This window comes from Hyperolius riggenbachi, chromosome 3, assembly GCF_040937935.1.
Source record: "Hyperolius riggenbachi isolate aHypRig1 chromosome 3, aHypRig1.pri, whole genome shotgun sequence".
Classification (NCBI taxonomy): Eukaryota; Metazoa; Chordata; class Amphibia; order Anura; family Hyperoliidae; genus Hyperolius; species Hyperolius riggenbachi.
The window spans coordinates 89,132,450-89,156,135 of NC_090648.1; the positions used below are offsets into that span (position 1 = coordinate 89,132,450).

Genomic DNA, 23,686 nt, shown 5'->3' on the forward strand with positions numbered 1-23,686 from the left:
TACACCCATTCCTCCATCCTGCACAATTTTGTGGATCTGTTATGCTGGGGGGGGGGGGGTCATACTTTCTGACTATCCAGCACAGTAAGGCTAAGAGCTGGATAATGGAACAGGCTACAATGGCTGCCCAGAGCAACTGCAGCTCTGGGCTTCTGATAAGACGCAATGACAGCGCAGTGCGATGTTGCGCTGCTCTTGTGATAGCAAACATTCAGACAGATACAAGACAGACTGGAGTGAGGTAGCCAATAGCAACCGCAGCAATGGCTACCTGCAAGGACAGGGCTAGGAGGACAGAGGCTGACAGAATGATTGCTTGCTAATCTAGTCACTGCGACAGCAAGCATTCACAAAGACAAGAGTGAGGTAACCAATAGCAACCACAGCAATGGCTACCTCGCAAGAACAGGACAGAATAGTCAGGGAATAGCAGAGTCAAAAGGCAGGCAAACATAATACATAGACAAATATACAATAGATATGATTTCCTAGCGTATTACAATTTACAGCTATCAATGAAACTTCAAACGACTGACTAACAGATGTATATATCGGCGATGAACCAATATATAACATAAGCAAGGAAGACTGGCTAGGATCTGGAGCAATACAGCGAACAAGACTAGGCAATACAAAATCTCTATACTAGGAGTACGTATATATGTCCCCGTGGGAAATATATAAGCGTAGCTCCACAGGAAAACTGAACTAAGACGAGGAATATATTTTACAGTATCAAGGGACCCAGTAAGGGCCCGTTTCCACTACGGCGATTTCGCCGCCGATTCTGCAGAGTTTCCCTGCACATGATTCGCACGGGGAAACTCTGCCATAGGGGATGACGGCGCCGCTGCGGAATCGCTCGCGGGAGCGATTCGCCCGGAATACCCCGCAGTTTTCGCTGCCGAGGCTGCGAATCCCATAGCCGTGCATGGCACGGCTCATGGGATTCGCCTGCGATCCCGCCCACTCGCTCAGTGCGGCGTGCGTCTGCGAGACGCACGCCGCACAAGTGGAAACGAGCCCTAACAGCTTAGACAGAGCTGAAACTATGACGGGTCGGGGTCTAACAGTAGAGGCAGCCACTGGATGCAAGCATGCAAATCTCCACACAGCTGAATGTTAATCACTCAATCCTGAGCTGGCTTGGTTAGCATTTGCTAGCTGAAAGACTATCTGTACCAATGCATGCAGTCCTATGCAACAACATGCATGCAGGAAATCCAGGGCTAAAATGACAATGTGACACACTGCAAATGCACAACCGAATCAGACTGACAAGCCGGATCTGTCCATTTGCGGCTCCACCTGCAATGGACAGAACACGTCACAGGAGGAATCCTAACAGGATCCTTATGATGCTTTCTTAAGTTATAGACATGCCGGGACATCCAGAGTTCATCATCCTCCAAATCTCCTCGGCCATCATGAAAACATTTTGTGCATCCGTCTCCACAAACCTCGTATAACTGGTTATAGCTTTCTGCAGCATACTTGTTAATTTTAACAAGAAAACCTCAAGTTGATGGACTGTTCTGCTTTTGTGAGATGCCATTTCTGTGACAGCATAGCTACCGGTATTCCATTCACGTGGCAACTGTCAGTTGGCCAGCATGTGCCTGAAGGTGGCAGTTGTGGAGAGAGAGTTGAGATCCACACCCCCACTCAACACCCAGCATTCTCATAAACCGTGAGTCAACTGACACTCAATCCTGTTATTTTTATATTAAATACACCTCGTACATGGTGGTTGGAGAGATTTATTGGTCTGACAGGGAAAATTTTAAAAATAACTATTGTGTGGCGAGCTGTAAAGTGTAACTGTAGTCAGACACAACACATAAAACTGTTTATACTAGACTTCCTATATGTATATTTCATTATAGCCAAACATGACATTAATCTCACACCTTAAACACCCCCAATGGCTAACCTTACCCACCACCCCTACGGCTCACCTTAAATCCCGCCACCCACCTATGGCTCTCCTTAACCCCCCTTCCCATGGCTAAACTTAACCACCCCTGTCCCCCACGGCTAACCTTAACAGTGCACTGCCGCAAGTACCGTAAAAAGGAATTGAAAAAACATACATTTTTGGCCGCTGCCATAGGCACCAATTTAAATATCTGTATTGAGGAGAAATTTGTGCCACCCGCAAGAACTGGCTATTTGTAGCTGTATTTTACATTGCCACAGGTGCCCAAATTTACTCTCATTACCAATATTTCAATGGGCGCCTACGGCAGCACCCAAACTTCTCACATTTGCTGCTTCTGCAGGCATGATAAACTTAAAATCGGATCGTGCTTGCAATCGACAACCTACATGCGTTTTGAAAATCCTATCGAAGCGCATGCAGCATGAAAGAGCCTTTAGTGATGTATGCAGGTGCTTAGTACTTGGACAGTTTCCCAACAATATGAGACCAATTTGGGAGGCAAATGGAGGCAGAAACATGCACAGAAATAAGTTAAAAGAGGCAGGGCCGGGCAGAGGTGAGAGAGGCTCCATCCTCAGAGCGCAGTCTAGGAGGGGGGCACACAACTCACTCCGCTATCATTCCCCTATTGTGTTTGAAGCAGAGAGAAATAAGAAAAGGGGATGCATGGAAGTGATTGCAAGCCAGATTACTAGAGATAAATGTGTTGGTGGCCTTGGGGTGCTTCTTAAGGTCCGTACACATGCCGGACTGGAGGCAACGACGGGTCCGTCATCACCTCCCGCTGGGTGGGCGTTCCAACGACAGTCCGGCGTGTGTACAGTCTGTCTGCAGACTGTTACGGCTGTTTCTGAGCGATCCGCCGACAGACTGTACACACGCCGGACTGTCGCTGGAACGCCCACCCAGCGGGAGGTGACGACGGACCCGTCGTTGCCTCCAGTCCGGCGTGTGTATGGACCTTTAGGCTACATACACACTTGAGATAAAACTCTTTGGAAAAGGCAAGCTCACAGACCAATTTTACCCCATTCCATGTAGTATGAGAGCCATATCCTACACCAGGGGTGCCCATTAGGTAGATCGCGATCTACCGGTAGATCGCTAAGGCCTTCATGGTAGATCCCGACCCCACTACATTTTCCATTCTGTATATACAAGTGTACTCCTAAAATTGTACAAGGGTAGATCACTTTGACTTGATAATTTTTAAAAGTAGCTCACAAGCCGAAAAAGTGTGGGCACCTCTGCTCTACACAGTCTATTCTATTGAGCTGAACTCCCCATCAGATAAAACTCTTTGCAAGATGCTGCACACAAAGATGCTGTACACATTCAACAGATCAGTATCTGCAAAAGATCCGTTCCTTAAAAAGATCCGTTCTTGCAAAATGCATTCATAGTCTATGATATCTGCAGATCCTCATGCACACCTTGTTTAATGGACAATCATCTGCAGATCAGATCCACCAGGATGGATCTTCAGATCTGCAGATGATTGTCTGATCTGCAGATGAATGTCTGTAAAACAAGGTGTGTATGAGGATCTGCAGATATAGACTATGAATGCATTTTGCAAGAACAGATCTTTTGCAGGAACTGATCTTTTGCAGATACTGATCTTTTGAATGTGTACAGCATCTTTGTGTTCAGCATCTTGTAAAGTTTTTTATCTGATGGGGAGTTCAGCTCCATAGAATAGACTGTGAAGGTATGGCTCTCATACTGCATGGAATGGGGTAAAATTGGTCTGTGATCTTGCCTTTTCCAAAGACTTTTATCTCAAGTGTGTATGTAGCCTTAGTCTAATAGCAATCAGTGTGTGACGGCTGGGGTGGGAGGGGTGAAGGGGCGTACTTTGGTGTCTCAGCCTTGGGTGCTGGAGGACCTTGTCCTGACTCTGATATGAGGCACTTCTTAGTTCTGCACAGTTCATGTGACAGAAGTGTGGGAAGATGTTCAAGCAAGCGACCCTGAGGGGTAACGTACATTACACTGCAACCTGACTTGCAATATGAATGGCTGCCAGCAGGGAGACTAAGAATTTTCTCCCAAGGGGCACATTTACTACATGGCATGTATGCAGTTAGCGTAGCTAAGGAGCTCTGGACCCCAGTGCAAGTTTTACACTGGGGTCCCCCCTAAGCATTCTATACATAACAATTGATACAGCGCACCAAAACCTGCCAAGGTCAACCACAGCGTCAGAGGTGCAAGAAGGGGATGGGGACCAGTTTGTTAATGATTACCACTATTCACAGCAACTGAAGAGGTGATCATTACCAGCACAGGACCAATAGAGAGCTAATACTGTAGTTGAGGGAGGGCCTCTCTGGCCCAAGAGGCGCCCTGGTGTGGTCGCAACCTCTGCCTCCGCTATTGCTACACCACTGTATGCATACCTCCCAAATTTTTAAAATGAGAAAGATGGACACTTAAGCCATGCCCCTGCCACAACTGTGATCACACCCCCGTCACACCCCTAGTCACGCATACCATAAAGATTTCATAAGAAAAATATGTTGTTTTATAATTCAAACCACACTGGTCCTTTCTATCCTGGTCCATTTTCCTTCATATTAAAGTGGAATATAACCCAGCATTTCAACTTTGCTCTAAAACATTATTTACAGTATATTATAGGCAACCAGCATTTTTTTTTTTACTAGACCAGCATTGGAAGGGTTACACAGAGCTATAAAGTTCCTGGAGATTTCTGCAGACGCATCCGAAGCTGACATAGATACATTTTGTTTACATAAATGTATCTTATGGCCCATACTCACGGGCAACTTTTTGGGCCTGTCGCCAGCACTCGTGAGCGTGTGGGCGACAGCTCCTCGCCAGGTCCCTCCGCGTACACACGCGGAAGAGGGACCAGCGGCGCGACGGAAGCTGTCGCCGACGTTCCTCCTCCCCCCGCCGAAAGCTCTGTATTCCTCAATGGAGGTTGCTGTCGCTAGTCCGCGTACTCACGCGGACTAGCGACAGTTGCGGCGGAGTTGCGGCGGCAACTGTCGCCAGGCGATTGAGCAGTTCAATCGCCTGGCAACATCAGCGACGAGCGACAGTTCGGGGTGCGCGCCCGTGCAACGGCGCATACTCACGGGCGACGTGTTGCGGCGACAATTGTAGCCCGTGAGTATGGGCCATAAGTGTGGCATGTGACTCACTCTCTCTGACTGAGAAGGAGCTGGAGGACAGCCAAACAGTGTGTAACATTTATCACTTGTTACATTCTATTTAGTTAAAATGTATCTATCTGAACTTCTGCATATCTCTCCACGGAACTTTAAACCTCTGTGTTTAACCCTTCCAATGCTGGTCTAGTAAAAAAAAAAATGCTGGTTGCATATAATATGCTGTAAATAATGTTTTAGAGCAAAGTTGAAATGCAGGGTTATATTCCGCTTTAACATTTTAAAGGGAAGGTTCAGGGAGGGAGGTAAAAAATAAAAATCAATATCCACTTACCTGGGGCTTCCTCCAGTCCGTGGCAGGCAGGAGGTGCCCTCGCCGCCGCTCCGCAGGCTCCCGGTGGTCTCCGGTGGCCGACCTGACCTGGCCAGGCCGGCTGCCAGGTCGGGCTCTGCTGCGCTCCAAGGCCTGGCACTTCTGCGTCCCACACAGGCGCGCTGACGTCATCGGACGTCCGCCGGGCTGTACTGCGCAGGCGCAGTAGTTCTGCGCATGCGCAGTACAGCCCGGCGGACGTCCGATAACGTCAGCGCGCCTGCGTGGGACGCAGAAGTGCCAGACCATGGAGCGCAGCAGAGCCCGACCTGGCAGCCGGCCTGGCCAGGTCGGGTCGGCCACCGAAAACCACCGGGGGCCTGCGGAGCGGCGGCGAGGGCACCTCCTGCCTGCCACGGGCTGGAGGAAGCCCCAGGTAAGTGGATATTGATTTTTATTTTTTTACCTCCCTCCCTGAACCTTCCCTTTAAAATGAGTAATATATCAATTTAAAAGGTTTAAATAAAGTTTAGGGACAATCAAACATATTTTTTAGTAGAGAAATATAGATATTTACATAGAAAGATGGACAAATGAGAAGGAAAGAGGGACAGGGCTCCCAAAGAGGGACTGTTGGGAGCTATGATGTATGTATGGTAGAAGGCAGTGAAATAAAACCATTTGGGTACAAGGAAGTACTGTATTACAAAAAGAAAACAGGAAATGGCTGTATTAAGTGAACACAGGATCTCCCAAGTGAAACCACCCACTCACAGCATCCTTTCCTGCACAGGCTGGCCTTCCTTACATCCAGAGCTCTGCAGCCCCCAACATGAGGTGACTCATCTGAAAATTGGACATGAGTTTGGGAAACAGAACACAGAGACAATCATTGCCTGGCAACAACATAGCAGGAATCTCAGAGCTTTGTGCTTTCCTAATCAAAGCCTCACATTGCAGTATAATGTGCTGGGTGTGAGCTGTGCAGCTCTGAAGTCAAAGGTGTTTTCCACCAAACCCAAGACCTGGGGAACTGATTCATAAACCAGCACAAATTGCCACACAGAGGTTCCTACTGCCTTATTTATAGTGTATCTGTTCTGCGCTGGGAAAAGCCTAAACCACACTTGTAAAACATAACTTTCTAATGTTATCAAAACTAACCAAAAGGAAACACCTTGAGCAGGTCTGCAAATGTCAGAACTAGTTGCATATTTCTGGGGTTTCACCACTGTGGGGGCAGCAGGGGCGTAGCAATAGGGGGTGCAGAGGTAGCGACCGCATCGGGGCCCTTGGGCCAGAGGGGCCCCGAAGGGCCCTCCCTCAACTACAGTATTAGCTCTCTATTGGTCCTGTGTTCATAATAATCACTTCTATAGATACTTTGAATAGTGGTAATCATTAACAAACTGTTCCCCATCCCCTTCCTGCACCTCTGACACTGTAGTTGCCATTGGCAGGTTTTGGTGCGCCGTATCAATTGTTATGCATAGAGTGCTTGGGGGGCCCCATTGTAAAACTTGCATCGGGGCCCACAGCTCCTTAGCTACGCCACTGGGGGGCAGCCATATTGTTTTCTTCTCTGGAGGCTTGGGCCGCTGTGCTGAAAATTTTTGCAACTACAGTGGAACTTTGGTTTGTGAGCATAATTCGGGCTTGTAATCCAAAGCACTCTTACAGTATATCAAAACAAATTTCCCCATAAGAATTAATGGAAACCCATGTGATTCATTCCACAATCCAAAAACCGTTATAGTAAAACTAGGCCGGCCTATTTAAAAACCAGCACTGGGCTCCGGCCGCGACCCCCGCACTGGCTCACCTCGATTAAGTCGCGGACATGCATGCCACCTGTGACCGCCCCTCCAGCCCTGTTGCCATAGCAGCCACAGGGACGCATGCAGCTGTTAGAGCCGGCTGGACTGCGGCAGAACGCTTCAGCACGGACACGGGGACAGGAGTACACAGGGACACTTGCCAATTATTATATAGGATAGTATAAAATAAAATTGTTAATTAGACTTTCACTATAACTGACCGAATCATTGCCATCTGTTGGCTCGCCCCAACCTTTTTTTTCTGGCTTTAAAGTGAATGGGAACCGTAATTAAAAAAAAAAAAAGTCAGATACTCACCTAAGGAGAAGGAGGCTCTGGGTCCCATAGAGCATTCCCTCTCCTCTCCCGGTCCTCGGTGTTGTGCTGGCTCCCCCGTAGCGGTATTCGACCGTTTCGTTCAAATACCGCTGTTTCCCCACCGAAGGGAGGCTTCGGAAATGCTTCGGGAGCCCGAGTGCTCCAGAAGACGGGCCGCTCTACACTGCACACACCCTCTATGATGCACTCGCACATGCGCCGCCTGTCTTCAGGAGGACTCGGCTCCCGAAGACTTCCGAAGTCCCCTCGGCAGGGGATTTAAACTGGGTAGCCAGTGCAGCACCGAGGGCACGGGAGAGGAGAGGGAAGGCTCAATGGGACCCGAGCCTTCACTCTCCTAATGCTAGGCATACACGAGTCGACTCGGTGGCTCGATTAGCCACCGGATCGACTCCTGCCGCGTTCCCGTGGGCGGCCGGATCGATTACCGCTCGTCCCCGCGGGCACTCCTTCTCTTCCGCTCGATTCCCCGCTATTGTCTGCCCGCGGGGATCGAGCGGGGTATCGATCCGGCGGGTCATCGGACCTGTCGGAAATTATCAGTCGAGCCATCAGCGGCTCGATTGATAAGGGCGCATCGGCCCGTGCATGCCCAGCATTAGGTGAGTATCTGACTTTTTTTATTTATCGATTCCCATTAGCTTTAACAAGGAACTTATCCAATGACAGTTACTTTTGAGGATTATATGGAAATGTGACTTTGCACAATCTCTACACTCAGATTGAGTACAATAAAGTACAATCCTGCAGCACTGCTGGGTGTGTTTTTTCCGTCGATTTTCCGTCCGATCGATTTCCGATTCAATTCTGTTATTTTTTCTTATCTATTTCCATTCACTTCTATGAGAAATCGATCAGAAAAACGATCGTAAATAAAATTGGACATGTCGGAAATTATCTATTGAACCATCTATATACAAAATTGTATGGTGTGTACCTAGCGTAAGGGAGATTAACTATGGGCTCAGTTGTGATGATGTGACGCAGGTATACTTTGTTTTGCTTGTATGTCAAGACATTGCTTGTATATCAAGTCAAACTTTCACAATAATTTTTTTCTTGCATTGCAAAGTGCTCTTAAACCAAGTTACTCTCAATCCAAGGTTTTACTTCTATCAGGTTTTGCAACCAGCTGCAATTGGTTTTAGCTCTTACGATCATAAAATGCAACTAAACTGTAGTAAAAAATAGCATAATGAACAAAATTGCTATTTTTTTTTTTTACAATACTCATTTAGAGGTTAGTCAGTGTTTGCCCTTCGTAAAATCTCTCCTCTCCCTGATTTACATTCTGACATTTATCACTGGTGGTGACACCTTTAGTTCTGCCAGGTGATCTGTACGGAATGTTCGTTACTAAGAGTTCTATACACAGAGGGAGATGGGGCTTGTTTGGCAGTTGGAAAAAGCCGTTATTTCCCACAATGCAATGAGGTTCACAGACAGCAAACTGTCAGGACTTACGGTAGGTCATGACATCACACTGTGGAAGGGGTTTTACCACAATATCAGCCATACATACCCCCTGATTATCTATTTGATAAAAGGTAAAGATTTCTTGTGGTAAAGGGGGCATCCGCTACTAATTGGAATGCAGCTCAATCCACTTTAAAGGGACTCCGAGCAGTGCCTGTGGGTATGCCTATACCCACAACTAATTAATTATATCCTGACACCTACCAGCATGATGTTTTTAACTATATCCCCCTGGGTTCCTTGTATTTTATTGCATTGTGCTGAATGGAGCGGCCGATTGACTTTTTTTGTGAAATCCCTTATGCGGCCCAGCCTCATTCTGACTTTGCCTCCTGCGGCCCCCAGGTAAATTGAGTTTGAGACCCCTCTCCTACTGTATATGCTTGCAGGCATGTGCAACTAACATTTGTTTTTATTAATTATAGAGACAGGTATTTTTTTCAGAGAAACTTTTTTGCCTTCCAATTTTCCCACTTATGTAATCCACCCATGAAGATTATAAACCTGGTTTGAGCTACTGCTGTTCGAAAATACGGTCTTCCTACTACCCCCTCATTAAGGCTGCTCCTGCCAGGGAACTCATGCCAAAATGTGATCAGGTGATTGGTTTGTAAGGCTCTGCTTTGCTGGGCACCATCAAGCACTTAATATGAAGTATTTGCAGCAAATCAGAGCTCTGCAAATCTATCAGCTGACGAAACTAATCACATGCTGCTCCGTGAGTTCTCATGGCCCTGAGCTTCCCTGCTCCTCATGTGACTGACATCACCACAAGTACTCACACTTACAGTATCAGTACACTCCAGGTGTGGTCTTAGAGGAACTGTCAAAATAACATAATGAATAAAGTTGCTTTTTTTTTTTTTTTTTTACAATATTCATTCATACATTATTTAGTTAGTGTTTGCCCATTGTAAAATCTTTCCTTTTCCAGAATTACTTTCTGAAATGTATCACAGGTGGCAGAATCTACTGGCAGGTGATATCTGCGGAATGTTTGTGTACTGAGAGTTCTATAGCCTGTAGAAAAGATCTCTGCTCATCCAGAATGCTTGGGGGAGGGGGGGAGGGCTACATACCAATGTGCACCGATATATATCTATAGGAAGTGTTTTAATGCTGAAACCAGTATATTTAAAGTAAAAGTGGGTTTCCTGAATAATTTACTGTATTCTACGATATGTCGTTACAGTTCCTCTTTATATCAGTGAATATTAAAGATTAACATGTATTTTGTAAACTCAAAACTTGTCAAATGAAATACTCCCTGAGCCCATCAGAAGTTAACCCTTGGGTATACAGCCATTGTTAACAGTTCACCCCATATCATCTATATCTGACCACAGTACAAACTGAGATAACCTCATCAGACACTCTTATGTCTTATAAAAGGTGCTGATAACACAAAGGAAACAGCTCCCACCCACTCACCATTTTTTAGACATGACGTCACCCCTATCACCAGCATCACTGCAAGACACCCACTGCATCCTCCACCCGCACACTACAGCGCCCTCAGTCTCCCCCACACACAGTGCAATACCTTTCACAGAATCTCAGGTGCAGCGAACACAGTGACACAATCTCTGCTTCTCCCTCCAGCTCCACCTCACCGACACAACTGGGTCACACAACAGGAATATCTGGCCAGTCTTGCCTCATCATATTGACGTTTGTATTAAAAAAGAAATGACACATAGAGAGGAGGGACACCTGTGATCTATAAAGACTGTCCCTCCCTGCCCTAGGTGACAAGACAGTGCACCCTTTTATAACCACTAGATGGCACTGTTGTCCTCTTCTCTAATCCTCAACTCTTTTCTGAGAGGGAATTATTAAAGGGAAAAAAATCCATAAATTGTTACATGTATCCCCCAAATTATATCCTTTAGGGCCCTTTTCCACTAGCGCGTTTGCGCTAGCTGAATCGCAAAACCGCAAACCGCTAGCGATTTTACAATCGCTACGGTTTGCTTTTTAACATAGGAATCGCGGTAGGTCATTTCCACTACCGCGATTCGTTTTTTACTTGATCGCGATCGCGCCGCGGAGCGACTTTTGCCGCGATTTTGCTATGCAGTGCATAGCATAGCAAAATCGCGGCCGCAAACGTCGGGAAAACGGCGGAATTGCGATTCAGCAATCGCTAGCGTTCAGCGCGAACGCTAGCGACTGCTAGTGGAAAAGGGCCCTTATTGCAATTCATTTTCAAACTGATTTTTCCTTGCAGATATTCTGCTTTAAATGTCCATTTCAATATTATTATCTGTCCCTGAAATGTTAACGTTGGCCAGAAGGCGTTTCCACACCTATTGCTGTGCTAATAATAATCATTATTATTTTTAATTTATATAGGTTTGACATATTTATTTCCTTTTAAACAATGCAAGTTGCCTGTCTGTCCTGCTGATCCTCTGCCTCTAATCCTTTTAGCCATAGACCCTGAAAAAGCATTCAGATCAGGTGGTGTGACTGAAGTCTGACTGGATTAGCTGCATTTGCGTTTTGGAGCCCGGACCAAAACCGGAGCCACGGATACTAATGTTAGAAATAGCAACAGTCTTCACTCACTATCAAGACGGATTGGTGTGCGTTCCGGGGATCCGTTGCGAAAAACTGAACGCAAAGTCCGGATTTGTTAGGACTTCATGGACCCGGATCGATCCTGATAGGAGTAGTGACAGGCAATGCAAAAACAGATTTCAGAACTTTGCACCAGGGCCGGGCCGAGGCATAGGCTGGAGAGGCTGCACAGGGCCAGAACAAGTGATCGCTCCCTTCCAGGGCCGGGCCGAGGCATAGGCTGGAGAGGCTCCAGCCTCAGGGCGCAGTGTAGGAGGGGGCGCACAATTAATTCAGCTGTCATTCCTAATTGTGTATGAAGCAGAAAGAAATAAGAAAAGGGGATACATGGCAGTGACTGCAAGCCAGATAACTAGATATTCACACACTGATTGCTATCAGACTAAGAGGGCCACAGGGCCCACAACCTCCCCAACACCTTAATTTAAGGTGTTGGGGAGGTTGTGGGCCCTGTGGCCCTCTTAGTCTGATAGCAATCAGTGTATGACGGTTGGGGTGGCAGGGATGGAGGGGCGCACTTTGGTGTCTCAGCCTTGGGTGCTGGAGGACCTTGTCCCTGCTCTGCTTTGCACACAAAACGGAGGGAGATCCGCACTGCCTACTGCCTGCTCCTTCCCCCTATAGGTGTCCTGAGGGAGTAGCAGCCAGGACAGGGGGCTGCGGGCACAGCGGCGGGAAGAGGGTGGCATTGCAGGAAGTCACAGCGAGCAGAGGAAGTATAAGGTAACTGCTTCCCCGCTCGCTCGTACACTGTTGTGGCACATAGCTGGAGGGGGAGCAGGAAAGGGGCTGACCCCCTTCCCGGCCGCTGTGCACGCACCCCCCATCCTGGCTGCTAACCCCTCCATCCGTTTTTGGCACAGAAAATAAAACCCGCAAATGGATCAAAAACATATGCTGCAAAAGGGCAGCACGGATCCGTTTGCGTTCAGGTTTCTAAAAACGGGAGCCCGGACCGTGGATTGCATTCTGCAACCAGGTCTAGTGTGGACCTTTGCATGCAAACCATATTGGAAGCTAAAGTACCTCCTAGTTTAATAAATGTTAGCACTTGTCTTGGATGCAGGGCATGCATTTTTCAGTCTGGCAGAGGCGGTGTATGCCTGTGCGATTAACCATTCAATTGCAACATGTGTTTAGGGATGCGCAGCCTTCCCCTCCCCCCCCCCCCCCCCCCCCCCCACCTTTCCATAACTTTGTAACTATGTAACTGTCAGGTTAGCTGCTCCCAGCCCCTCCTCCTGAGTTTCCTGTTTGCATGATAAGTAGTAGCAGATTTGCATATGATTTGCATCTGAATTGAATGCGAAGTGTGCAGAAAGTCTATATAGGTCAGCCTTTCTCAACCTTTTTACCCTGAAGGAACCCTGCAAATAACTTCTGAATCTCAAGGAACTCCTGGAAACAATTTTTTGATCTTGAGGAACCCCTGCATTTATTTTTCAGGAGGCGTGGTCTTTAATAGTAGGTGAAGCTGTTAATTTCACTACCCCCTATTACACTGCCACTCATTCTACTGTGCTCATTATTATTCTGACCCCCAATTTAGGGTTCCTTTTTACAGTACCCCCTATTATGGATGTGCTCTATTATACTTACCTTACTTGGTGGAAAATGCCAAGGAACCCCTGCAGAGTCCTCATGGAACCCTGGGGTTCCAGGGAACCCTGGTTGAGAAAGCCTGATATAGGTGCTACACACTGAGCTGGTGGTCATTTCAGATGCAGCCTTAGTGGTATGCGCTGGCGTTCTCCTTGCTGTTCTACCAAATGTAAGTTACACATTTTTTTTGCATAGCTGCTCCCGAGGTTTTAAATTAAGGTTAGGTCACTTGCCCGGAGGTCTGCCTCACCGTGGCGCAAGTGTCTAGTATAATATACTTTGCATGCAAACCATATTGGAAGCTAAAGTACCTCCTAGTTTAATAAATGTTAGCACTTGTCTTGGATGCAGGGCATGCATTTTTCAGTCTGGCAGAGGCGGTGTATGCCTGTGCGATTAACCATTCAATTGCAACATGTGTTTAGGGATGCGCAGCCTCCCCCCCCCCCCCCCCCCCCCACCTTTCCTTAACTTTGTATCTAGTGTGGACCTAGCCTAGGGCCTATTTCCACTACATGCAGATTTGATGCAGAATGGATGCAGAAAAACTGACTCCAATGAATGCCTATGGGAAAATCTGGATCAGAAAAATCATAGGCATTCATTGGAGTCAGTTCTTCTGAATCCATTCTGCATTCAATCTGCATGTAGTGGAAACAGGCCCTACCGCTTGGTCAAGGCCAGTTCAAGACTTTTTGCTGCCTGAGGCAAACTTGTGAGAATGCAGCGCCCACCCCCCATTTGGAATGACCACACAGCACCCAACAATTTGCACTGCACATTATAGCCGTGGTGCAACCAAAAAAACCCCACCCTCAGTATAGTTTGGTAGGTAGCCAAGTATAGGTTCCTCCTGTATAGGGAGCAAGGTATAGGTGCCCGCAGTATAGGGAGCTAGGCAGGGGCGTAACTAGGCCCCACCGGGCCCCCCTGCAGAATTTCAGAGCGCCCCATTTCCCCCCCCCCCCCCCCCGGGTCCGCTCGTGGCCGTTTTCGGGGGGGCTGGAGGGGTGGCCACTGTCGGCGGGGAGAGGGGACGTTCCCCCCCCCCTCTCCCTCACCTCGGGGCTCTCCCCTCTGCGCTCCCCTCCAGCTAGATATAGTGTGGGCGGCGGGCAGATACATACCTTCTTCCGTGCGTTCCATCGCAGACTCCTCGCTCTAGCGGCTGACGTCACTTCCGGAAGTGACGTCACTTCCGGAAGGGACGTCAGCCGCTAGAGCGAGGAGTCTGCGGTGGATCGCACGGAAGAAGGTATGTATCTGCCCGCTGCTGCCCACTGCCCACACTATATCTAGCTGGAGGGGAGAGCCCCAAGGTGAGGGAGAGGGGGGAAACTTCCCCTCTCCCCGCCGACTGTGGCCAAGGCTTTCCCCTCATGCTGCCACCCCTCACAAAACGGCCCCGAGCGGGCCCCAGGGGGGGGGCCCAGCCCCCCCCCCCCCCCCCCCCCCCGCGGTAGCATGGGCTGCAGGGCCTACTGTTACGCCACTGGAGCCAGGTATAGGTTCCCATGATATAGGTAGCCAAGTATAGGTGCCCCCAGTATAGGAAGCCAGGTATATCTGGGAACTCTGTGGTGTAGGACGGAGCTCTGAGCTTGGTTCACACATAAATCTTTGCATTTCCGGTCCTGTCCTGTCAGTTATGCCATCAGTTTTATATCAATTTGACCTGACTGGACCGGAAATGTACGAAATGTACACCTTTTATATGTGAACACACCAATAGAAACGTACAAAACCGATGCCAACTGTCAAAAACTGACAGGACAAGAGTGGGTACCTTTTTATTTGTGAACCCAGCTGAAGGGAGCAGAGCCGGGACAAAGTCCTCCAGCACCCAAGGCTGAGACACCAAAGTGCGCCCCTCCATCCCTGCCAACCCAGCCATCACACACTGATTGCTATTAGACTAAGAGGGCCACCGGGCCCACAACCTCCCCAACACCTTAATATGTAGTTATCTGGCTTGCAGTCAGTGCCATGTATCCCCTTTTCTTATTTCTTTCTGCTTCAAACACAATTAGGAATGACAGCTGAATGAATTCTGCGCCCCCTCTTACACTGCGCCCTGAGGCTGGAGCCTCTCCAGCCTATGCCTCGGCCCGGCCCTGGAAGGGAGCGATCACTTGTTCTGGCCCTGTGCAGCTACCTACACCAGCACTGAGTTCCCAAGCATTCTGTACTCCAAATTGTGTAAAGGGCAGTTTTCAGCTTACTGTATGTCTGTGAAATTCCGAGAAGGCTTTTAATTGAAACAGGATGATCATTTTTAACAAAATGTCAACTAAATAACACTTATTTACTTAGTTATAGAATAATTGCTACAATGAAATCTTGCAGCACAGATCTGTGATCATGGCAATTTTACAAAGCCTGCATTTAATGGCTGGTGTCAGAGTATGCTGCTGCCCCCCTCTAGCTGAGGGCCGCTGATCGCCATGGCAATCCACCTCATAAAATGGGCAGCAGGCAGGAAGAGGGTTTATAAGGCCCATGAGAGGCGGCTGTGTCCGGAGCCGCTGTTCAGGCATGTGTTCACACTTATACATGAGGAAGGCCAGACCAGCCGCTTCAGGCCAGAGGCACATGAAATATTCATTTGTCAGGATTCTAAAGCGGATGTTTCCTGACTGAGCGGAGAGCTGCCATAAGCAATGTACTCAATGCTGAGGAAGATGTGTGTGATCATATTTATTTATGCATCTCTAGCACAACAACATTTTTCATATAGTTCTCTTTACTCTGTACAGCCAAAAAATAGTGTAGTCAGACCTGAAATACATTTTCCACTGTTTGAGCCCATCTCTGCAATGATGAACAACAAAAAAAATCACAAGGGGGCCTATGTATAAAGGGGAATAGCAGACTGTTTCCTAGGAAAGTGCAGTTTAAAGAGGAACTTTAACAAAGGATTGAACTTATCCGCATTTCCGGCGGGAAATCGCATTCCCGCTTAGGAATGCGGAAATCGGTAATACAAGTGCGGTAAGCGCATTTTCGTGGAAATTTCCGCCAGCTTTAACATCGAATTTTTAAAAAAATACAAGGTCTTTTTGAAAAAATGTTTACCTCTTCTTCCCACTCCCGTCCTTAAAGAGAATCTGTACTCTAATATTCTTACAATAAAAAGCATACCATTCTATTCATTATTTTCTCCTGTGCCCCTCTGTGCTGTTTCTGCCACTCTCTGCTGCAATCCTGGCTTGTAATTAACAGTTTTAGGCAGTGTTTACAAACAAACTAACCAGCTTCTAATAGGCTCAGCTAAGCATAGTGTATGAGTCCTTCAGAGTATGCAGGGGGCCTGCAGAGGGTGTGTATCGCTTCTACCAATCACAAGCAGCCCTGCACATTCCACACAATCAAGCTTTAGCCCGACAAACAGGACAGAGGAAAGCTACATTGATTTATTACAGAGACAGTGCAGTTAGGAAAGACTGCAGTAAGCCAGAGCAGATTAGAACAGGCATAGGAACTTATAGGATAGAAGAACTAAGGCTGAAAAAATTGTTACAGAGTCTCTTTAACATACCCTAAAAATTTGCTGTTTCTAGAACCTTCGGGGGCTTTGCTATTAACCGCTAAAGTCTGCGGCCATTGACTGTAATGTAAAGCGGAAATTCTGCATTACCGATGTGCGGGAGAAAACCTATGGGTGGTTTCATAAAGCATGTGGTGCGGTGCACCAGAAGTCGCCGATCTACTGCTAGCGCATAACGGCATTACCGCGATATCTCTGCGGTGACGTGTGGCGGAGCGGGAGTTGTGTAAGGCTATGGTGACTCAGGGATTTTAAAAAGGATGTACGACGGGCAAGTGCAGAAACATATTTCTTACAATACGATTCCGTGCAATTACGTATTTACCAAACAGGAAGTGACCGCAGGGCCCTTTTCCACTAGCCTCGTTTGCGATGCTGAATTGCACAATCGCAAACCGCTAGTGATTTTTAAATCTCTACGATTTGCATGTTGTTAAAGGAAATAAACTTACTCAATGAGACTCCTCCATTTCGTGCCAATGAAAATGAAATCTTTATTCACTCAGCTGAGGACCCTTTTATATACCAGCATTTATTAAAGGAGAAACAGGCTAGCTGCAGCCCGGCTAGTCACAAAAGGGTGGAGACTTCCTCCACCTGTTGATCTTTATACCCCAGTTAACATGCTAATATATTCCTCCCTCCAAACAGTCTGTAATCCCATGAGTCCAATGAGCAATGTCCAGTTTCTTCTTTTGGGTGGGTCCGGTCCTCCTCTGTGTCCTTCATAAATGAATAGAAAGTCAACAGGAAAGAGAAATATTCTGACATCAGTTCCTTGGTTCATTCCTCTCAAAGTCATATCCACCTTCAGAAAACTAGTTTAGACTGCCCTTCCCAACATCCTGCCTCAGGGCCTGGCACAGAATGACACTGAGGGGGGAGGGGAGGTGCTGTGGAAAAAACATGAGACTGCGCACAGTGAATAGTTCAGAGGAAGAATACATAACATATATGTGATATCGTGATAATTCTCTGGTTAACAATAATCCTTTTACTTAAAGTGTCACTCTAACACTATAATCTAATCTTGTGCATGTGGTCCTTATAGCCACATGAGGATATACAGGATATACATAAAGATTAACAGATTAATTATAAAATTCTTTCCACATTTCCCTCCTGTTTATAATTAATACTGTGGGTTGTGGCTTGATTATATATGAATATCAAAAGAAATATTTACATTCACATTTCTGCGCTTATGCTTTCTTAAACCTCAGGTATCTGCAAATGTGTCTCCACTACAGGGGTTAGAGGTTCAAGCAAACACAGCCTTCTATTCCCCTTTGCTGCAAATGGGTATGCACTACAGCAAGTCAGGGCATAGAAGTGAAATGCTCAAAAACAAAAATCAGGCTCTGGCCGTGAGCTGGAATTATTGCCTCACACGTTGGCCTGGCCATCTCCCTCCAGCATACCATCATAATCTCCTCCCAAATCACTGTATGCTTCTTCATCATGCTGTGCTAAGGCTGCATACATAGTAATACTCATATGCTTATCTATCAACCTTGCAAAAAATGTTCTCAGCATTGGAAAAATACAGCAGGCTAGTAGGAACAGAACCATAAGAACAGTTAGAAATGCGATACCAAAACTCTGAAAAAATGAAGTCCAGCTTCCAAACCAGTTCTGTAACCAGTCTGTTATTGGGTTTGAAACACCTGAGTTTCGTTTCAGCTCTTCGGATAGGTCTTTTAACTGCTGAAGAGCCACTGTCACTTTTCCATCAGGGGATGTATTATCTGGAATATAGGTACAACATTGTTCCCCAAAAAATTCACATACACCCCCCTTCTCTGCCAACAGCATATCTAATGCAATTCTATTCTGCAGTGCTGTTAATGATGTTGCTTTCAGTTGTTCTGCCAAACCTTCGATAGCATCTCTAGTATAATTAACAAATCTTTGCTGATTGTAATAAATGTAATTAATCCAATCTACATTTTTGTTAACTGTTGGCCATAGGAAAATGGACTCAAACCCTGCAGCAATTTGGTTCCTAGCCTTGAACTCGTCTGGCACCCCTCTGGGGACCCCTATCGCATCAATATATACATATGGGTCCAAACTCCCTTTTGGTGCCTCCCTTTTACTCCGGTGTACCTTTTTATCCACCAAAATTTTAAAGGACTCATAGGGCAATATAGTGACATGTTCTATCATCCAGACAGGGGCACACAACCCTTTCCATTCTGGTGGCAATGATGATTCTGCTTTGTTGGGTTCACAAGTTCACCAAGTATCTTCTAACTGCCATTTTGTTCCTAGGCTCAACCCTTTATCGTTGGTTATTTCCACTATTTCTCCACAATACTTGATCATCGGATGGTTACTGGGGGCAGATCTATTATAGCACGTAAGATTGCTGGCTGTAGCGAATGCACGCTGTGGCGTGCCTGGTACCTTCATACGGACTCTCTCTGTGGTACAGTTCAGTGGTTGATTCACACTTATCATACTCTGTATCATACATTCTAATTCAGACCCACTCGCCACTACTGATACCAGAGCAATCTGCCGTCTAGCCGCTGCACACACAATACAGTCAGACACATTCCCTCGGTACATTCACTCGGTTTGCAGTAAAAATTGCCAAAGTAATCCAAAAATTAAAAATTCCACCGGTCACTAAAACTTTATCACTAGTCACGTTCATCTTGTTAATACTGTCCGGTGGGGATGGGTCAGTAATCTCTTTGTCTATCCTGTCATTGCTGTTCAATGGAGGTCGTATTGTCATTGTCATTGTCATTCCAGGGCTCTTCTTCTTCTTTAAAAATGCTATGGCTCTAACCCAACTTCCCCTATGTAGCCTTTTTAGGTATCTGTTCCCCCTTTTTTTTATCTCCTTTTCACCATGGTTCAAGATAAAGAACTACACCTGTGCCTTAGGAAGAATCCTCTAATATCTTCCCACAGCCTTTGAGATCGTGGTCGCACTGAGGCTCAAGCAAATGTTTCCGTCACCTCAGGATCTCAAATTTCCGCCCCTCTTTACCCCGTGGTGCTAACTATCAAGAACAGATTGTATCTGGCTACTTGTTTTAAAAGGAAATGACCGCTAAGCGTTCTTCTTGAGCAAGATTCAAACAACATTTCTTTTTGTTTCAAAAGCCACCAAAGCTTCGTGTGAGTGTTCGTAGCAAGCTGTGGCTCTGGATCTTTTAATCAATCTGGATTCGGAAGGCCCATGTGCGCCCTCTTGCAATGGCTTAAATGTTCCCATGTGGTTTTATTCTAATTTAGCCACTATCCCTCCTGTTGACACATGTAAGACTCATGTGTCATCACCACAAATAAATTGGACAAAATCAGTCAAAAGAAGGTTAGTAGGTCAGCAGTGTACAGAGCGACCTGTAGGTAAAGTCTTAGGCTGCAAGTCAGCAGAGGGAGTTGTAGTTGCATATGTCAGGACTGCCATGTCGTTGCCACGGGAGATGGTGAGGGGACTGGGATGTTGCACACATGTGAATGGCCAGTGTCGTGGGAGCCCGGAGAACATCCATGGTCTGTGGGACAGGTGGGCTCCTCAGTTGCTGACACCTAACCCTGCGGACGCCACTAAGCCGCAAACGTATGCATGATGGGAAAGCGTACACAGTGTTCGTGAAAACAATGGGGGACGAAATCCCATATAACAGGGTAAATAATAAACACACAGCTTGAGCAAAGACGCAGAAAGAAGCTTATCTATTCCACGATGTTCTTCAGCTCACTACTGTAAGACCAGGACAATCATTGGTGTATTCCCTCCTATGCACATAGAACTGATCCACAAAGATTTATTAATTGCCTTGCGGACAAGTCACTGCGCGCAGATGCGGACGGGAGAAACATCCTCTGGTCAATAAACAACACAGAAAACAAAAGTACAGGGGCCAGGGTGGTGCAGCTTTTTTGGACAATGAAGACGTAAATGCCCAAGCAAACTGGCTGTGCAGCATAGGCGGGGGGGGGGGGGGGGGGGATGGATGGATGGAGCTGGTGGGATGGGGTGGGGCTGGTGGGGGGTGGGGTGGGGCTGGGGGGGGGGCTCTTGGCAGAGAACTACGATCATGCATCCCTCTCTGCAGTCCGCCATTAGACAAGGCATTGTGGTCAAAATATCTCTATCAAAGTCATTTTTTTTTTTACTGAACTTCTTCTAACATATCCATGAATTATAAAAATTTTAATTAGGTGTCAATCAAAACAGCCAATCAATCGATGACAATGACCCACATACTACAGCAAAACAGCAATCAATTGTTCCCAGAAACAAAAACAAAAATCATCATATTTTACTCTTATAATTGAAAGTAATATCTGCGGGGTTTCTCTTTTTCTTTTATTATTTTTTTTTTTTTTAAATATCCCGCATTCTGGGTTTCACAAAATATACATATCTTTTAGACAAACCTCTTACTTTACTCCATACATTCTCTCAAATCACTCTGTTCCGCTACAACACACATACACACATCTAGGCTGCTAGCTGGGAGTCATACCTTCTCACAGATCCCAGGCAGAAACTCCACTCAAATTTCACAGAATTCAACAGTACAAACACATTTCAAATAACCGACATTCACAGACAATTGCAGACAGTATAAATGCTTTTAAACCTCCAAACTTCAGACAAAAACATCAGACAAACAGAATATAAAGCTTCTACAGACATTTGTATACTGTACATACTACACAAACAACAAACAGACAGACAAACAGCAGCTCAGAACTTGTGGATTTTCTCTGTAGCCCCCCTCCTCCTCCCCCTCTGCTGGATACTTCCAGGGGAGCTCTGGTGATTTAGATTTCAGAGCTCAGAATTCCCAGGTTCACATTTTACACGATCCTTTTAATACCATAGCATAACATTCCATCTTGACATTCGTTTTTTTTTTTTTTTAGTAATACACTTACACATTTACCTTCAACTAGGGCACAAATTAGTACCCTTAACTACACTTTGTCACTGTGGCCCCTCGGGCCCTCTGGGGGCATTGCCGGGCCAGGTGACCTTTCAACCCACATTCAAAGCATGCTCCGCATTCCCTGCGACCTTCAAAATCCTTAGATCTGCGCTTTCGTGGGCGTGTGAAATGCCCATTATCATTCACATAACAACCATTCTCATCACTGCAACCATAAACATTTGTAGCAACTTTCTTCCCTTTCTTTTCCTTAATCCCACATACAGGGTGCCGGATGCTTTTTAGAAAATCACTCGGTCTGCAGACTCTATGATCCACAACATATTGTGTGACACACTTGCACAATCCTTCAGTCAAAACCTCACGTACAGCAATCCTACACCGTTCATAAGGGGAATCTGTTGTTTCAGCAGCAGGGGGAGCTATACCTCTATATTTGCTAAAAACCTTCATCACTTTACCCAGTAGCTCATCTATGTCTGATGCATTAATACCATATTCCGCCTCATATGTCTGGGAGGTCCCATCCACCTTTTGTGGGAGGGGCTGAGTTTGGTTTTGGGGAAAGTCCCGGGGAACCTGGCATACGGTAGATGGTACCTCCTCCAAGTCTTTGTTCTCTACTCCTAACCAATGTGCTAAGACTTGGCCCCTCCTCGTATATGCTTCTAGTAGCCACCTTTGAGCTTCTGATAAACCATATTGTTTCTCTAAAACCACATTTCCCTGAGCATCACATTTAATTTGAGAAACAAGATTTCTGCACTCCTCAAGATGCAGATGTCCTGTAAAATCATATTTACTTTTCCACAGGCTGCAATATTTTACCCAGTTTTTATTTTTCTTGCGCATAACACATTCATCATTAGTGGCCATAATTTTGCTTGCACCTTGCCCCATTGATCTATATACAGCACTATGATGTAACACTTCCTGCTGTTTCAATCCCGTTCACTCACTTATTGTTGGATTTACAATGTCCCGCGGTCCCCTCCCGGAATATACTGCCTTCTATGCACAAAGATGTAACAATTCCTGCAATTACAGCGCAAAGATCTTACAATTCCCGCTGAGGCAGAGTGCCTGCACTAAGATGGAAACATTCCTGCCAAGGCACCTCGAGGGCTGCAGCTGAGACCTGGACAACACTCAACGTGATGAACCTCTGTGTGGGCTAATCTCGACTGAAGTACAGAAACAATCTGTGATCTAGATCCACTCCGATATTACTGCCTGTTACGCGGCTGTGTTCTATTACAAAAACGTACAATTCCGCTGAGGCACACGGTAGCTTAGGAAACTGACCACAGATTGTGTCATACAAAACAATATAACAACACATCAAAACTTATACTCTAATTTTGCGCAGCCCTGTGTATGAGAAGTTACAGAAATAAAAGGTAGTACTTACAATTTAAAAAGCTTTCAGGACACCCGAAAAGTTTGTTTTAGAATCCTAAGCAGGCGATTTCACCGACCTTGGCTGAAGAAGTCTCCCGGTTCGAAATAAACCGTACGTCACAAAGACGTGAGCTCTAGTTGCGTTTGGCCACCTGTTTTTGAAGGAAACGTAGTCCCAGTGGACTTTCACCAGCTTTTTTATCAGATTCGCCAGTCGCAAACGCGCTCCTAGGACTCACCTCTCTGTGACTATAGGTTTTCCGGTTCGATGGACCAGATGTTAAAGGAAATAAACTTACTCAATGAGACTCCTCCATTTCGTGCCAATGAAAATGAAATCTTTATTCACTCAGCTGAGGACCCTTTTATATACCAGCATTTATTAAAGGAGAAACAGGCTAGCTGCAGCCCGGCTAGTCACAAAAGGGTGGAGACTTCCTCCACCTGTTGATCTTTATACCCCAGTTAACATGCTAATATATTCCTCCCTCCAAACAGTCTGTAATCCCATGAGTCCAATGAGCAATGTCCAGTTTCTTCTTTTGGGTGGGTCCGGTCCTCCTCTGTGTCCTTCATAAATGAATAGAAAGTCAACAGGAAAGAGAAA

The 23,686-nt window shown here is 46.3% G+C and overlaps 1 protein-coding gene across 2 annotated transcripts in view; it reads right to left on the reverse strand.

Moving 5' to 3' along the window:
• PRR36 (proline rich 36) overlaps positions 1 to 10,670 on the reverse strand; it is an 80,427-nt gene extending 69,757 nt beyond the window's left edge. The window contains exon 1 of one of the 2 annotated variants that reach the window (XM_068274534.1): positions 10,571 to 10,670. Coding sequence is in view for 1 of the 2 variants with exons in the window: in XM_068274533.1 (XP_068130634.1) it covers positions 10,459 to 10,495 (37 nt within the window). In the remaining variant the exon portion in view is untranslated. Of the gene's footprint in view, positions 1 to 10,458; positions 10,543 to 10,570 lie in introns of those variants that run through there. The other variant, XM_068274533.1, reaches the window with a different exon arrangement.
• Between the last annotated feature and the right edge of the window lie 13,016 nt (positions 10,671 to 23,686).